Source organism: Hemitrygon akajei, chromosome 4 (assembly GCF_048418815.1).
Source record: "Hemitrygon akajei chromosome 4, sHemAka1.3, whole genome shotgun sequence".
In the NCBI taxonomy this organism is placed as follows: domain Eukaryota; kingdom Metazoa; phylum Chordata; class Chondrichthyes; order Myliobatiformes; family Dasyatidae; genus Hemitrygon; species Hemitrygon akajei.
Genome location: NC_133127.1, coordinates 167,066,874 through 167,085,429, shown reverse-complemented (window position 1 = coordinate 167,085,429; position 18,556 = coordinate 167,066,874). Strand labels below are relative to the sequence as shown.

General features: G+C 43.0%; 1 protein-coding gene across 5 annotated transcripts in view; it reads left to right on the top strand.

Annotated features, from left to right (window-relative positions):
• The window catches only part of dclk1a (doublecortin-like kinase 1a), a 281,096-nt gene that overhangs the window by 236,414 nt on the left and 26,126 nt on the right, over positions 1-18,556 (top strand). For 4 of the 5 annotated variants that reach the window (XM_073043890.1, XM_073043891.1, XM_073043894.1 and 1 more), the window contains 2 exons: positions 4,292-4,372; positions 5,396-5,509. In XM_073043890.1, the coding sequence (XP_072899991.1) occupies positions 4,292-4,372; positions 5,396-5,509 (195 nt within the window). Of the gene's footprint in view, positions 1-4,291; positions 4,373-5,395; positions 5,511-18,556 lie in introns of all 5 variants that reach the window. The other variant, XM_073043893.1, reaches the window with a different exon arrangement.

Below are 18,556 nucleotides of genomic sequence, written 5' to 3'. Positions count from 1 at the left end.
CATTGCAGAATGTGAAGAACGAAAGCCTTCCTGCCTCTGAAAATGTGTTGGTCTGTTGTATCTACTGCCTGCACTGCTCTGGAGGAGCTTAGCATTCCTCAGAAGAGCGGATGGCAGGTCCTGTGATCTGCTGTTTGCTGAAGGGCCTTAATATCATGAGGGCTCAGCCTTTGTACAAACTGCAAGGCAACTTGCTGAGGAGCCGAAGGCAAAAATACAGAAGTGTCTCTTTCTTTGATGCAAAAATTTAAAGTCAACCACAAAAAATGTGAAACCAAATTCATGAATGAAAACCTGCCATTTTTATTCAAATGTAACTATTCACCCCTGCACAATTCTTTAGTGTCTGTCCAACTATGTATATACACACCAGAGCAACACACACAAAATGCTGGAGGAAGTCAGCATGTCAGGCAGCATCTGTGGAAGTGAATAGACAGTTGATGTCTCGGGCCAAGACTCTTCTTCTTCGAGTCCTGAAGAAGGGCCTCGGCTGAAACATTGACTGTTTATTCATTTTCACAGATGCTGTCAGGCCTGCCGAGTTCCTCCAGCGTTTTATGCATGTTGCTTTGGATTTCTATTATCTGCAGGCTTTCTCATGTTTATATATATACCACTCCACCATCTGCAGCATGGCTGATAGGTGGCTGCTGAACTCCAGGTGGTATTAGAGAGCAAATTTCAGCAGGCTGCCGATTGTAGCATTGGCTTGAATGCTGCCTAGCTGGTTGATAGGCATTTGTCAGAGCTACAGCAGGGTTGGGAGAATAATAATAATCTTCACTAAAAAACATAGCTGGCTTGTGGTCCATGGAGCCAATGACATTGCACTGTGTTTGTGCCTCACGTATCTGGTTAGTTGATAGATTGCTGGATTGCAGTGATGTCTGCAAATCCTTTTACAAACTCGAATCTGCATCCCAGTGACAGTCATCTGACCTTGGATAATACAGACTGAGCTTCCTTTACAGTAAGGCCATAAGACATAGGAGCAGAATTAGGCCATTTGGCCCATTGACTCTGCTCTGCCATTCCATCATGTCTGATTTATCATCCCATCCTCCTGACTTCACACCATAACCTTCGACACCCTTACCGATCAAGAACTAACCAACTTACCGCCCATTGCGCTGCTGGCACTTAAGGCAACAATGAAGGCCCTCCATCGCTGGCGGTGTTCAGGGCTTCCTCTCGGTTTTCACTTCCGTCAGTCATGCAAGTCCTGTCACACTCAGATGTGGAAGAATTCTTCATTGCTGTTTCCGTAGCAATTTTGTTTTACCAGTCAGAGTTGTTAGCCCTGAGCTGAACCCCTGAACCTGGAGGACCAGTGGACCACTCTTAATCAGCCTCTACCCTTTGAACTTTTTGGTATGGGCAACCCTACCAACAGCCAAAACATAAAGCCCTGACTCCAGCCAACATAGCTCTCTGAGCCATTGGGGCACGTAACCCTCCAAACCATACCAAAGTTGTGGCCCATTTATCAACCTCAGTTTTAAATATTCCAAATGACTTGGCCTTCACAGCAGTCTGGCAATGAATTCCATAGATTACCACACTCTGGCTAAAGAAATCACTCCATATCTCTGTTCTAAATCCTGTATTCTGAGGCTGTGCCCTCTGGTCCTAGACTCCCCCACTATAAGAAACACCCTCTCCATGTCCACTGTATCTAGGCCTTTCAATATTCGATAGATTGCAATGAGATACCCCCTCATTCTTCTAAACTCCAGTGAGTACAGGCCCAGAGCCATCAAACGCTCTTCATTCAGTACTGAGACATTAGGTAGTTCTGGACAGTCTGATGCCTCATTGTGATTGAATCCACAGATTTTCAAGTTAGTGCTTCCTACCTGGAAAGTATAACTTACAAACTCTGTACAAGGTCCTGTGCAAAGTGCCTCACAGAAAGGATAGCTGAAACCTGAAATTCCCACCCTTGAAAGGGGGAAGGGGGAGGGGTTAGCAGAATGTGAGAAGTGCCCTTTTCTTCTAGGTTGGTCCAAGCCCCTTGTCAGAGCTCTAGGCAGGTGTATTGTATTAGTAAGTGCAAGTGAGTGTGTGGCTTACAAAATGGGGTCAAGTACTGACTAAAATAAACACACTAAATGCTGAGTTCCTCCAGCATTTTGTGTGTTGCTTGGATTTCCAGCATCTGCAGATTTTCTTGTGTCAAGTACTGACTAGTGTGGTTCCTGTGATTCTAACCTGGTGGACATTAGTCTGTCATCCTAGCGCTGGGATACAATTAGACAGGCCATAGGACTGCATTTATACAATGCCGGAGTATTGGACAGGTGGGTGTGAGTACTGGTTACCATTCAGATTCCCTGCTCTCAGTGTCAACCATCTGCTGCAGTACTAACAAGCAAAATTTGGATGTCTCAGGGTGGGTGAGGAAGTAACAATTAGATGGGGAGTCATTGCAGTTGTGTCATCGACGTTCAGGAAGCACTTCAGTTAGTTTTCACGGTGCTCTGATTCCCCCAGCCTCATGGTAATATGTCATTGTGGCTTCAGTTTGTGTTGGGAAAGCTGAGGTCATGTTACTGCCTTGGATTTACTGTGATATAATTCAAAAATTACAAAAATCTACAAAAATGTTTCTCAGCCATTCACTGCATTTAAAAGCTATTATTATTGTACTTTAATACTTCACAGCACTACAATATACTAAAAGGCATTACGCTGTTTAATAATTGATGGAAGAGTTTAATATGAACATCACTGACTGAAGTGGATGCAGAGAGTTAGAAAAGCATGTGAGATGATGTGGTTGTTTCCATATTTTCAAGAATGATTACTGATCCCATGGCAAGGATGACACTGATATGATCATAAATCAATAATTAATTTAATTGAGCTCATTTACCTGGATACAAAAGCTAGACTTCCCTCTGACCTGACTCAATTTAATATTGATTTCTGAAATGTTTATATATAATAAAGGATGGAATGTACCGCACTAGAATGGCACTAGGTTTAATAAATGTAATATATTGTCATTGGTAATTATATCAAATCTAACTGGCTAAGATGAATGGATTTTGAATAGTTTTTCAAATATCAATAAACAGAACAATTGATTTTTAATTGACAAAGCAAAACATACTGTAGTTAGGAGAACCAGACATATATAAACCAGCATAAAAGTAAAAAAAAAAGAATTGATTATAAACATTGTTACTTTAAAATGAAATTGGAACTGTGTATGTAGTTGTGATGGTTTAAAGATTTTGTCTGATGCAAAAGAGCATAAATTGGCCCAATGTGTTGCCGAGTTCATTGAACACAGTGGTATGTTTCCACTTCTTTGAGTTTCATTGATTAATAGGTCCAAAATTTGGAATCTAAACATGACAGTGTTAACAAAGTTCTATTATTTAGGGCATTTCCAATTTTCAGTTACCAATAGGAAAAATAGTTGACTTTCTTACTGCTTTAAATGGCAAAGCATAGATTATAGCAGTTCAGATCAAAAGTTCAACGTAATTGAAAGCTTGGCAATCCAACAGCTCAACTTTAAGGCACATTCTGTAATCATCAGGAGAATAGTTTCATTCACCTGGCAGTTATCTTCCAGAATGCTCGGTTTAAAACTTTGTCAGAACAATATTTCTGGAGTAAGTTCTTAAACATTTCACTGAAGTTGATTGGGAGGATCAAAAACACTAAAAAAAAAGCAATATGTGACTCAGATGTAGATTAATTGAAGGAAATGAGGGAAGTGAGAGCTGTGTTGAAGAGTACCATATAGTTTGGCATTTATTTAAACTTAATCTAAATATATATGAAGACGTAACAGTTTGGTGACAGTATAGTGTCCTCTCTGCAGGGGTGTGCCCAAGAGTTAGTGTATGATTTGGGGTTGGTGGTGCTGAAAGGTGACTTGAAAGGGATGAATAGAGCAGCAGAGGCAATGGCATGCTTAATATTCATTTAGTATATATATATATATATATATATATATATATATATATATATATATATATATATATATATATATATGTATAATGTGCTTTTATTTAAGGTATATCTCCAAAACTGGTCAAATTAAAATTCCTGTGCACACCCTTTGTATATCTGTTTTGTTATCTATTTCCTGATATAAGTACCTCTATGACTTAGGTTAGGAATAGTTGGCAATTATTATGAAATACAGAAGAATTGCTTTGCTGGACTAATGAATTATTGCTTCCTAATGTTTTCCTTGCTGATCCAGGTAAATAGTTATCTCTAATCTTTGCGTGATATTTCATAATACCTATCTGGCATTTATTTTTAGGAGCTCATCACCATGATGCTTCAGGTTGATATAGAACAACGATATTCTGCACAGCAGCTACTGGACCACCCCTGGGTGAATGTAAGTCTTGTTTACTGATGCTTTCATCATGTGCTCGCACAGAATATTTCAGTTTTATGACTGAAGTATATTTCCACAGCTGGAGGGATAGATGGATATGATGGCTAGATAATTGTGGTAATAATTCTCCTATGAAATATTGCAGAAGTAGTTTGGGAATGTATCTCTATAAACAATGAAAAGGCAATGAAAACACAAGAATATATCACAAATAGAGTTACACAATACTGCATAGTTTCATATCTTTGGCCTATTGCACAGCTGGTGTACAAATGCCAATATTAGTCAAGATATTTTAATTAGAAGTATACTACTAGAAATACGATTCAGATAAATCATGTAATTCTATTGCACAGAAACGTGTAATTGCAGTTTTATCAGAATATCCATAGTGAAAAAGATATGCTGATAAGGTGTTCTATCGTGTTTGAACTTAATTTTATGTATTGCGGGAATAATAAGTTCTTGATTTCAATTATTTTGCAGTAAATAGCATAATATAGTGTAAACTTAAAAATTATTATCTTGGAAGGAATGGGAAGTATCTAAATTTCTTGTCATTCAGGGAAATGCCTTTGAGTCTATCTCAAATGGATGAAATCAAAGTGGACTCTTACCAGCTTTAAGGATAATGCATAACATTGATTAGGGAGTCCGATCTCAGATAGGCAAAGTTGAAAAATGAAATGAAATCTATATTATTGGAATAAAAATGCCCCTTTTTGTACTAATTGGGTATAAGGTGATGTAAGGCACTAATGTTCAATTTTTGGCCTACTGTTGGACAGTATAATAGGATACTTTAATCATAAGCTAACTGTTCATTATCTGACTTGCTGATGACAATGGCTGCTAAGTTCCTAAACCTATATTGTTTACCTGTCACAAAGTATTAAAAAAGAACTTGCTACTCGGTTCTATATGGTATTAGATTAAGATACTTAGAAAGTTTCAATAAATGTTCAAACAGATATTTTTCACTTAATGGCTGATTTTATGTTTGTTTTTCCTCTCTTCGTTTAGGATGACGGATTACCGGAAAATGAGTATCAGCTCTCAGTGGCAGGAAAGTTGCAGAAGCACTTCAATACAGGCCCCAAACCTAACAACACCACGGCTGGAGTGTCTGTGATAGCAGTAAGCATCAATAATAATTAACCATTTAAGCTCTTTCAATGAATACACCAAATCCAATTTTGTAGCGATCTTGACCAAAATCCAACGACACTTGAAGTTTCCCTCCTGTATGCTCTGCACCAAGTGCCTACTTTTCTCCATTGTTCATGCCCCAGCCACAGAGAGAGAAAATATAGAGTAAAATTCAAGGAAACCATAACACACACCTTTTCAAGAAAGGTTGCTTTCTACACAGAGATATAAACAGGACATCCCCACCCCCACCTCGATTCACATAGCTTCATACAGTTTCTGTAGGCCAGCTAAATGGATACTCGATACCTTTCATGCATTTACCATTTTACTATTTCTATAGGATGCTGAATGGATGAAAAAGCCCTTCATGACTGGTCCAGTAGGAATTGCATGGAGGGCAGAGTGAACCAAACTTGAAAGATTGTTGTAATTTTCTGTCATCACGTTCTGTTGTATAATTGTGGTTTAACATTTACTCAGAGGGGCAGACAGTGGCTGATCTTAACATACGTTGGCAGGTGGGAGTTGTGACAGATGCTCTACCGGAAAAGGCTGCATCAGGAACTGAACGTACTTTCTTGTGTGAACTTGCTTGTGTGAAAGATTTTGTCATGAGGCCACATGTCTTAATTTTAGCATTTAATCCATTAATATGTACCGACTGCTGGGTTTCCTGCTCTTGGGAAGCCAGCCACTGAAAGTGAGGAAGAACTGAATTTTGAAAGAATTGGATGATTTTATGGACTATTTATATACAAGTGGTAACAGGAGTTTTGCTCCATGTCCAAAAAAAAAACAGGGCTGCCTGGCAGATCCCACACACCCTCCCCCAAACACAAAAGGACTGGCCTTCTACCTCTCTCCACTAATCTAATTACCTCTCCTCATGCACAGCATCATCAAATCTCCAGAGATCTGATCTGAGAGGAGGACCTTTACTCCCTGACCTGATTCTTATCCCACAGCCACTGACAAAATGAACAAAATTAAATCCCACACAAAATATGAATAGCAGCCTATCTCAAAGCTACACTGAACTTACAGTGCCTTGAAAAAGTATTCAGCCTCCACAACTATTTTCATACTTTTCTCTCTAGTTTTCTAAATTTAAATATATTGAAGTAGGAATTTTTTGAGCTGATCTACAAAACATGGCGCATTATTTGAAATCAAAAGAAAAATTACAAAACCTGTCAACAATTTACTGAAAGTTAAAAACCAGAACTGTGGGGCTGATAAAGTATTTATCTCCTTTGTTTACTGCGTTAACTTTCCTCAGGTGTAATACTATATATTACCTTATCAACTCACCCAATTTGTCAATGTAGAAAACTGGAGGATCACCTGTTTCAATGAATACGTAGGAATAAACACTCCCGCTCTCTGCAAGGTCCAACGATATGGTAGATTTTCAACAGACCAAACCAAAATGAAGCCAAAAGAGCATTCAAGACAAGTCAGGGAAATGATAATAGAGAAGCACATATCTGGGGAAGGGTGCAATACCATCTCAACGGTACTGAACATGCCTTGGAGCTCAATGTAGTCCATTGTGAGGAAGTGGAAAGAATACAAAACCACAGTCTCACTGCCTGGCTCAGGCTGCTCCTCTAAACTGAGTCGCCAGAGAAAAATGGCCCTTGCAAGATGGACTATGGTGATGCCAACAGTCACTCTGAGTGGGCTGCAGAGGTCAGTGGTTGCAACTAGAGGTGAAGTTTATGGCTCCACCATTTCTAAGGCTCTGTGCAAAAAGGGTATTTATGAAAGAGTGGCAAGAAAGAAGCTTTGGTTTTAAAAAAAACATACCCTTGCCCATAAAGACTTTGCAAAGTGTCACTTACAGGATACTGAAAGGATGTGGAAGGGGGATCAGATGAGACTGAAGTGGAAACTTCTGGCCTCAACACAAACTGATACATGTGATGTAAATCTAATACTGCGCATCAGCCAGGTAACACCATCCCTGCTGTGAAGTATGGCGGAGGTAGCATCATTCAATTGGGAACTTCAGCAGCAGGAGCTGGAATTCTGGTCAGGATTGATGTGAATGCTGCTAAATACAGAGATATCCTGGATAAGACCTGCTAGTCTCCACCAAAAAGCTTAAACTGGTGAGGAAGTTCCTGTTTCAGCAGGACAACAACCCAAATCACACTGCCAGAGCAACCATGGAGTGGCTTCAAATGAAGAAAATTGATGTCCTTGAGTGGCCCAGTCAGAGACCTGACCTTAACCCGATCGAACATCACCTCAGGATTGCTCTCCACCACCGCACCCTGATGCACCATCAATAACTCACTCTGAGACGTAAGAAGCGAGATATCGGCTTTTATTGACTGGAAGAATGAACAACACTACATCCTGGAGAATGAGGCCGGGCATCAGGCCTAAATCGCCTTTATACAGGGGTCTGTGGGAGGAGCCACAGGAGCAGTCAGCGGGGGGTCTGTGGGAGGAGCCACAGAAGCAGTCAGCAGGGGTCTGTGGGAGGAGCCACAGGAGCAGTCCAGACAGGTATATGTAGTTCACCACACACCCCAACCAACCTGGCACAGCTTGAGCGATTTTATAAAGAGGAATGGGCAAATCTTGCTCCATCACGTTGTGCAAAGCTAATAGAGATTTATCCAAAAAATACTACTGGCTGTAGTAACTGTGAGAGGTGGTTCAAATAAGTACTGAGGAAAGGGAATGAAAACTTCTGAACTACTGACATTGTAGTTTTTGAATTTTTAGTTTTTCATGCTTTACAATTTTCCCTGTATTAACATCCTCATTTAAATTGATCAAAATCCCTGGTTGTAATACCCATTTATGTGAACAAAGGGTTGGGGTGAATACTTTTACAAGGTACTGTACTTCTTAAGAAGATTCAGATAAATCCCTGAGTATCCTGGTCTCTCATCCATGTTCTCTGTCCTGCCCTCTTACTCTCTACTCACCAAAGCAATTGCTGGAATAACCCTAGGAGCTGGAAAACCGGAATTACTGAACATTTAAAAGAAAACTTTGACCATTTTATATAAATATAGAAGTGTTTTATAATTTCCACTAATTATATTTTATTGTGCCACATCATTTAGACTGTAAGACAAATGAGCAGAAGTAGACCAGTCAGCCCATGGAGTCTGCTCCACCACTCCATCATGGCTGATATATTATCCCTCTCAACCCTATGTTCCTGCCTTCTCCTTGTAACCTTTGATACCCTGACTATCCAAGAATCTATCGACCTGCACTTTAAATACACTCAATGACTGAATGACTTGGCCTCCACAGCTGTCCTTGGCAATGAATTCCACAGATTCAGCGTCCTCTGGCTAAAGAAGTTCTTTCTAATCTTTGTTCTAAATGGACATCCCTCTATTTTGATGCTGTATCCTTTCATCCCTAGACTCACCCAATATAGGAAACATCCTCTCCACATCCACTCAGTCTAGGTTTTTCAATATTCAATAGGTTTCAATGGGATTCCTCCTCATTCTTCATAATTCCAGTGAGTACAGGCCCACAGCCATCAAGCGCTTCTCTTACATTATCCCTAATACATATACTGTACACATATTTGGATATTAAATGAACCTTTGAACACTTTAATTCCCAGGATCATTCTTGTGAACCTCCTCTGGACCCTCTCCAATGCCTGCACGTCTTTTCTTAGATAAGGTGCCCAAAGCTGCTCACATTCACCATTAGATTGCACAGTCATTTGCTCCCCTTATCCTTTTACTAATCTATCTGAGAGTGGAGATAGCCCGTGAATGCATTTGTGGGTGATGTCATTTGCACTGTGTGAACCTACAAGGAATATATTGAGCCATTCCAAGTTCTTTCTGTGTTATGCAAAGTAAATTTGTGCCGAAAACATGATGACTTAATCTGGGCACAATAAAAATATGGAGTGCGCTGAACCTGGATTTCTCCAGGAATTCATCTTGGAACACCACAGATATTGCTTCAGTTCAGGTTAATTAGTAGGAAATACAACAGATGGTTTAAAAGCAAAAGTAACACCAGTAGATGGACACACAAAACAAGAGCTTAAAATAATACCAGCAAATATGTTACCTAAATCATATTCATATATTCATCTTCTACAAATCTTATATTATTTAGATTTCTAAATACAAAGCTTGAAGTTCAAGGTACATTCATTATCAAAGTACCTATATGTCACCATATACAATCTTGAGATGCATTTTCTTGTAGGCATATTCAGTAAGTCCAATAACCATAATATAATCAATGAAAGGCTGCACCAACAGGGCATATAATCAGTGTACAAAAAAGGATGGAAGAGTGTTCAAAACTGCTATTTCATTGAATGTTGCAAGATGTTTATCTTTTAGTGTACAAAATACAGGAAGCTCAAATGATAATTCAATTCATCGAAGCTAAATTCATGGTTTTTGGTTTTGGTTACAATTTGAACATGTTTCAGGATTTACATAATGTAGATTATGGGAAGCTTTCTAAACTGTGTGTGTATGTATATATATATATGAGGCAGTGTGATAACATTAGAAAATGATACATCTTATTTGTTGTGGTTCAGCACATGTACAGTTCACCTAAAAGTGTAGGTACAATGAGTGACACCATGCATAAACTCATCTATAGTACCAGTGAGCTGTCATGTTGTACTTCAATATATTAGTGATATATTATATTCCACAAATATACATGAGTGCCAGCTAGATGAAATTTCAAATTTTTCTTGTAATTATTTCATTTTATTGACAAATTCAGGAAGTGTGACAGAGTGAGGGATATGTAAACTTTGAATGTCTTTCCGTTGTTCATTTTGTTAATAGCCTGAGCATGAGATCCGTTCTTGTTGTCTCCACTTACTATGAGTGGCACTGAAACAAATGCAGTAAATACTGCAGGTGTGTTGTATCTGAGAAGAAAATATTTTAATGTTTTGGATAGTAACCTTTTGTCAAGATGCATTACAATCAATAGGATTACAATGTATTTCCATTATTTTCTACTTTAAGACTTTTATTTTCACTGTTTTTCTTTCTCTGTAAGTACTTAAAGTGGCAAGCTAATTTTTCCATCCCTACTTGTGGAGAAGCATTGGCCTCTTTCACAGTCAGGGGTAGGTTTTAGACTTTCTCCAAGTAGTTAATTTGGCCGGCTGGTGGCGTAGTGGCATCAGCGCTGGACTTCGGAGCGAAGGCTCCCGAGTTCGAATCCAGCCGGCTCCCTTGCACGCTTCCCATCCGTGCTGGGTTGAGCATCGAACTAGCAACTCGGCCTCGTAAAAATAAGAAAGCCTGCTAAAAAAAAGGCTGTCATGATGGCGTCCCGATGACTCGACTTCGAGTTAAGGGCTTTCTTCTTCTTCTTCAAATAGATAATTGCTTGTACAAAAGTTTTGCACGTTTCTCCAAACCCACTGACTATAATTGGGCCCCAGCAGTCTTAGGTCAAGTGACCAAGATCTACTGGAAATTAATTGTTGCTCACAATCCTGTGGGTGCAACTTGTCTTTGAATCATAACAACAAAAGTCCCTATCAGCTCTAATTCTGTACTTGTCCCAATACAATAAATGTAAAATTGTACCAAGCTGGGTTCAGATAGACTTCATTCATTGAGAGCAGGTCTAAAGTCTGGTCAACATGATCATGTGGTGACCCACTTTCTGCGCAGGCGAACCAGCTCACAAATAGCCAGTGCACGGGGGGAGACTTCGGTAATGCGCCTCTGACATCATTTCCGCCCGGAGAGGGTGGGCGCTAGGGATTAAATGCCCGCGCCACGAAGTTTGAATAAACTAGTCTCGAAGCGACTTACTGACTGTGTGTCGTTATTTCAGCGCTGTGTGTAGCACATCGCTACATTGGTGACCCCGACGGTCCAAATGGGATTTGGACCAAAGATGACCGACTCTTCATCTGTTCACGCAGTTTCGCTACAACTGCCGACTTTCTGGACGCTGCGACCACGCGTGTGGTTTAGCCAAGCAGAAGCCCAGTTCCAGATTCGGCAGATATCCTCTGATTCCACATGTTACTACCATGTGGTGAGCGCCCTTGACCAGGAGACGGCCGCCCAGGTTGCGGATTTCATACAGTCGCCCCCGGAAGAAGGCAAATATGAAGCATTCAAAGCGCTGCTCATTGGGACCTTTGGCCTCTCACGGCGTGAGCGAGGTGCCTGCCTGCTTCACCTGGACGGTTTGGGAGACAGGCTGCTGTCAGCATTGATGAACGAGATGCTGTCCCTGGCTGACAGACACAAGCCCTGCCTCATGTTCGAGCAAGTGTTCCTGGAGCAACTGCCCGAGGACATACATCTGCTGCTGGCTGACGCAGATTTCAGCGACCCCCGGAAGGTGGCAGCCCGGGCAGACGTGCTGTGGAAAGCCAAGAGGGAGAGCGTGGTGTCCATCCGTCAGATTACCAGACCAGGCCCAGCAGGGGGGCGCACACAACACAGAGGCAGGAGTGAGGAGGCCAGTGAACAGCGGTGTTTCTACCACCAGCAGTGGGGCACAAAAGCCCACCGTTGTTGCCCACCCTGCAAGAGCCAGGGCCAGCTGCCGCTGATGGCTAAGGCGGCTGGCCACCAGGATAGCCTCTTGTACGTCTGGGACAAACAGTCGGGACGCCGCTTCTTGGTCAACACCGGAGCAGAGATCAGCGTCTTGCCCCCGACGGGGTACGACACCCGCAACAGGAAGCCAGGACCCACCCTGACAGCCACAAATGGCAGCACGATACGGACCTACGGCACCCGCACAGTGCAGCTGCAGTTCGGCGCCAGCTGGTTCACGTGGGACTTCACACTGGCCGCCGTGGCCCAACCACTCCTGGGGGCAGACTTGTTGCGAGCTCACAGCCTGCTGGTTGACTTGCAAGGGAAAAGACTGGTACATGCCGAGACTTTCCAGAGGTTCTCCCTGGGTGAAGACAAGTTGCCAGCCCCACACCTGGACTCCATCATGCTGTCGGACAACGAATTCACCAGAATCCTGGTGGACTTTCCATCGATTCTGGCACCGCAGTTCACGGCAGCCATGCCCAGACACAGGGTACAGCACCACATTCCGACCCAGGGACCACCCCTCCACGCCCGCGCACAAAGTCTCCCCCCAGAAAAGCTCCGCCTGGTGAAGGGGGAGTTCAAGAGGATGGAGGAATTGGGGATCGTACGGAGGTCCGACAGCCCATGGGCCTCCCCCCTGCACATGGTGCCCAAAGCAGCCGGGGGTTGGAGACCATGCGGTGACTACCGCAGACTGAACGAGGCTACAACTCCAGACCACTACCCCGTGCCACACATACAGGACTTTGCAGCAAACCTGAACAGGGCAAGAATCTTTTCCAAAGTAGACCTCATCCAGGGATACCATCAAATCCCGGTGCACCCTGAAGACATCCCCAAAACAGCACTCATCACCCCGTTCAGCCTGTTCGAGTTCCTCCGAATGCCGTTCGGCCTGATGAATGCCGCACAGACGTTCCAGCGGCTAATGGATGTGGTGGGACGCGACCTGGACTTTGCGTTCATCTATTTGGACGACATCCTTATAGCCAGCAGTTGTCGTCAGGAGCATCTGTCCCACCTCCGCCAGCTCTACTCCCGCCTGAGTGATTTCGGCCTCACGATCAACCCGGCCAAATGCCAGTTCGGTCTCGATACCATTGACTTCCTGGGCCACAGGATTACCAAAGACGGGGCAACACTTATGCCTGCCAAGGTAGACGCGATCCGCCACTTTGCCCGGCCCAACACGGTCAAAGGCCTGCAGGAGTTCGTTGGTATGGTGAACTTCTACCACCGTTTCCTCCCCTCAGCAGCCTGTATCATGCGCCCTTTGTACACCCTGATGTCGGGTAAAGACAAGGACATTACTTGGGATGAGGAGGCCGCGGCCGCTTTCGTTAAAGCCAAGGAAGCCTTGGCAGATGCCGCGATGCTGGTGCACCCCAGAACGGACGTTCTGACCGCCTTCACGGTGGACGCATCCAGCACAGCAGTCAGTGGGGTGCTGGAGCAGCTCATCGAGGGGCGCTGGCAACCCCTGGCGTTCTTCAGCAAGCACCTACGACCACCCGAACTCACATACAGTGCTTTCGACAGGGAGCTGTTGGCACTGTATCTGGCAATCCGGCATTTCAGGTACTTCTTAGAAGGCAGGCCGTTCACCGTGTTCACGGACCACAAACCGTTGACCTTCACATTCACGGAGGTGTCCGATCACTGGTCGGCTCGCCAGCAGCGACATCTGTCCTACATCTCCGAGTACACGATGGACATCCAGCATGTCTCGGGAAAGGACAATGTCGTGGTGGACGCACTCTCCAGACCAGCTGTCCAGGCCCTGTCCCTGGGGGTGGACTATGCAGCACTGGCGGAGGCGCAGCAGGCAGACGACGAGATGCCCAGCTACAGGACCGCAGTCTCGGGTTTGCAGCTGCAGGACTTTCTCGTAGCCCCAGGTGAGAGGACCCTCCTGTGCGACGTGGCTACCGGCCAACCTCGCCCCATCGTCCCGGCAGCCTGGAGGCGGCGAGTTTTCGACTCCATACACGGTTTGTTGCACCCATCTATCAGGACAACCGTCCAGCTGGTCTCCAGCAAGTTCGCGTGGCACGGACTTCGCAAGCAGGTCAGTGAATGGGCCAGAATGTGCACGCAGTGCCAAACAGCCAAGGTGCAGCGGCATACTAAAGCCCCGCTGCAGCAGTTCGAACCCACCCACCGGAGGTTCGACCACATTCATGTGGATATTGTGGGCCCCCTACCAGTGTCCCGAGGAGCACGGTACCTCCTAACTATGGTGGACCGGTTCACGAGGTGGCCAGAGGCAGTCCCACTCACCGACACATCTGCCGATTCCTGCGCCCGAGCACTGATTGCAACCTGGGTAGCACGCTTCGGGGTACCGGCCCACATTACCTCCGACAGAGGCGCCCAGTTCACCTGCAGCCTGTGGTCGGCTGTGGCCAGCCTGTTGGGAACGCAGCTACACCGCACAACTGCCTACCACCCACAGTCGAACGGACTGGTGGAACACTTCCACCGTCACTTGAAGTTGGCTCTCATGGCCCGCCTGAGAGGACCTAACTGGGTGGACGAGCTTCCCTGCGTCCTGCTTAGAATTCATACAGCGCCCAAAGAGGATCTGCATGCCTCGTCGGCCGAGTTGGTGTACAGCGCACCCCTGGCCGTCCCGGGAGAGTTCATACCAGCCCCAAGGGGGCAAGAGGAAGAACCTGCAGCAGTCCTGGACAGGCTATGTGAAAGGCTCGGCAACCTGGCCCCCGTACCGACTTCACAGCATGGACAGACCCCGACCCACGTACCCAAAGACCTGCAGAACTGTAAGTTTGTGTTTGTACGAAGAGGCGGACACCGGGCGCCGCTACAGTGGCCGTACGAGGGGCCGTTCAAGGTGATCAACAACAACGGGTTCACGTATGTTCTGGACATTGGGGGGAAAGAGGAGGTTTTCACGGTGGACCGACTCAAACCAGCCCATGTGGACTTGGTGCAGCCGGTCAAGGTTCAGGCACCACGGCGCAGAGGCAGACCTCCCAAACAGAGGCTGATCCAGACTGTGGACATTGGGGGGTGTATCGCCGGTTCTGGGGGGGGGGGGGGGGGGGTTTATGTGGTGACCCACTTTCTGCGCAGTCGAACCGGCTCACAAATAGCCAGCGCGCGGGGAGAGACTTTGGTAATGCACCTCTGACATCATTTCTGCCCGGAGAGGGTGGGCGCTAGGGATTTAAATGCCAGCACCGCGAAGTTTGAATAAACTAGTCTCGAAACGACTTACCGACTGCGTGTCGTTATTTCAGCACTGTGTGTAGCACATCGCGACAATCATCTCTTTTCTTTTGTAGCAGGTGACAGATCTACTTGAGTTAAGAAAGCCTATAACTTCAAATCTGGAGTTTACCAGTTCTGTAGTGGTCTGTGGGCTTACATGCAGGCATTGGCCCTTGGTGGAGCCCCACCTTCAAGCTATTCCATTTGCCACATTGCCTTAGTCAAGTTGTCTCCCATCTCTCCAAATCATTGAGCCCTGTACCATGGATTCAGAATATACACCACCACACAGCCATCTGAATGCACCAACATTTCACATTAATATTCCAGGATGTCCATTGTATGAAACCTCTGCTAGAACTCAGGAACTGAAGTATGTAACATTATTCCTCATTCTGGCTAGTGTCAGAGGTTCCTGCAGCTCACTTATCACTCAGAAGCTCCAACACTTGATCAGTTCCAGCCCAGTTCCACTCATCCTATCCTCTCCATACTTTAGCAAAGACAATCATTTGTCACTGCCCCTTGACCAATCAGGCTAAAAGGCTGGAGAATGGCAGGGCATTTCAATGTCCATGTTAATTTGTGTTGTATGGGATCATTTCAATCCAATGACAGAGTACAGGCAGGCAATCAATAGCGATGCTGGTTCAGTTTACTTTGTTTGGGATTTATTTTTTAACAAGTGGTCTGCATTTCATCAGGAACTCAACTGGGGATGATTACTTCATTTATTTATACAGAGCTGACCTAGTCCAATCTGACTCAAGGCCAAGGGCTGACTTTTCTCAGAATCATTACAACCTGAACTCCACACGTACAGTAGGATCCCAAGGGCTTGAATCACATTGCATGGCTTTAATTTGAAATGAAGAAGTTTGCTGTTGGATTTCATTAGGAACTACATTCCATACTGTTGACGATAACGTGTTTTGGGATGCTTTGAGTCAATGAAAGGTGATAAGAGGTAGCACCATGGCACTACAGGTAAAGTGTCTGCTGTGACAAGCAACCTGTGTGAAGTCTAGACATTCTCACTGTGACCATGTGGGTTTCCTCCTATATCCCTTTCACTTTAACCAATTGGCTCTTGTAACTTATCCGCATAGCTGACTGGTGAGAGATTTGAGGGGTTGCAGTGAAAGGGTGGACGTGTTTTAGTGAATTAAGTGGAAGAATGGGATTGATTGGAGAACTGGCATAAACTCGATGAGCTAAATAGCCTCCTCTCAGTAGTAACTAATATGACAGATGTTATCACATGCTTTCTTTCTCTTTAAAAGTGCCTTAATTAATTGAGTGGAATTTTGTAGTGTTGATTGAAAGGTTAGACCATGACCATAAGTACCTGCTTTACTTCAAATCAGAGATTCAAAAACCACATTTTTATTTCTATTTAAATCTTAGTTTCAAGGATACGCTTTCTTATGGACACAAAGCCATGTCAAAAATTTGTTGTGCTGTTATTCAGTCATTTTTTTTCATTGAGAGATATTTGCAATGAATATAAAAAAATTTCAGGGGAAGCAAAGAAAGAAATGAGGCATTGATTCAAAGAGGAAAAAAGGTTTTTCACAGGGAGAATTCTATTTTCTAATTCATGTGTTGAAGAATTTGAGAAAGGCCATTAATAACATTAACAATTTTAACACATACCACAAATAAAATAGTTTATATAGCTTGTATCCGTGTAATCTAAATTCCTGTGTGTATTTACAAGCTTTTATATCAGTTTCATGGTCCTTTGGTAGCACTGTTTATGTCTGACATTACAGTAAATTTATTTTACTAAATGGTTAATATGACTACATTTGGAAATTATTAAAATTAGTCTAGTTTGGAAATTCAAATCAGCATCATTGTTACAATTTGATTTTCAACAAAATCAAAAATCTCCAAGGAATTTACTATCATTTTATTTGGGAGAGTAATTGACTTATTCATTTACTATAGATTAGCTATCAGAATTATTATTTGAATTATTAATCTCAAATATAACAAAAATCATATGGTAATTGATTTATTGCTGTAATCTCATTATGCTGAAGATAGTAATTTTTCCATTTGAATTGTTTATTATTTTACTTTGATCATTTGTATTCTCCATTTTCTATCCAGAATATAAACGTACGAGATACTGCAACATTCCTAATGAATTTTAGCAAATCAGTTAGGATGTTGTTTGTACATCATGATAGCTGATAGGCACCTAAAATAGCAACTGTTTAGTAATTCGTATAAGAGCATAAAATGCTAAGTATTCTAGCACTTTTTGTTTTGTTTCAGGTTTCCAATGATCACAGTAGTTTGCTTTTGTGTACCTGGTTAAAAAGAGTAATCTATTTTCAAATTTGTGGCAAAAGGTGAAAGGCAGTAATTTACTGGTAGCAAATAGCTCAAGGTATATGGTCCACAATAATCTTCTAACATAATAAAGCATAGGATACACTTAAAGAATCTCATGGTGGGGAGAAAAATCCACTGATGAGCCAACCCAAAACATGCACCATTTTATCCCCCAGAGGATTAGAAACAAGACCCATTTGCCTAGCAGCTAAGATAATGATGTCTGATATGAGTAAAGCAAATTAAAAGAGAAAGAAGCAATTTCAAAGAGAAAAAACTATTTAAAATGTATTTCCTGCTATCCCACTGAAGTATTCTTGTTATCACAAAAATAGAGTTACTAATTTTAAATACACTCTTAATAATAATGTGAACATTTTTATGATTTTAAACATCTTGAATTATAAGTTCATAAATGTACCCAACTTGAAATTGCCTTGAGTCCTGAATGAATTTTAATGCAGATGCAAATACTGCGTTGAATCATCTTATGACTGAATAGGTGAATACATCCTGTTGTATGATTACATTTGCTCTTTAGTTTTTGCTTAATTAAATTACGTTAGCCAGGAAAACAGCAGGGACCGGTGTCCTTGACCTAGGATGTGGGACAAACTGACCAGATTCCTCCTTGTGATTGCTACTTAGTAATTCAAATTGAAAGTGGCTCTGTGTTGATGTCAAAAGAGGACAAAGCAGAGCTTTGCTGTGATGATCATGTGATGTTATTTTTGAGAAGCAAGATGAAAATTAGAGTCTTGAATTAGTATTGGAAGGTATCGGCCATCTGTGCACTATACCCCAGCATAAATATTGTAGCAAGGAATGAAGGAGGAAAATAAAAAGAATATTTTAAACTCTATATAAAAACTGCATGTTAACCTGATAAGTC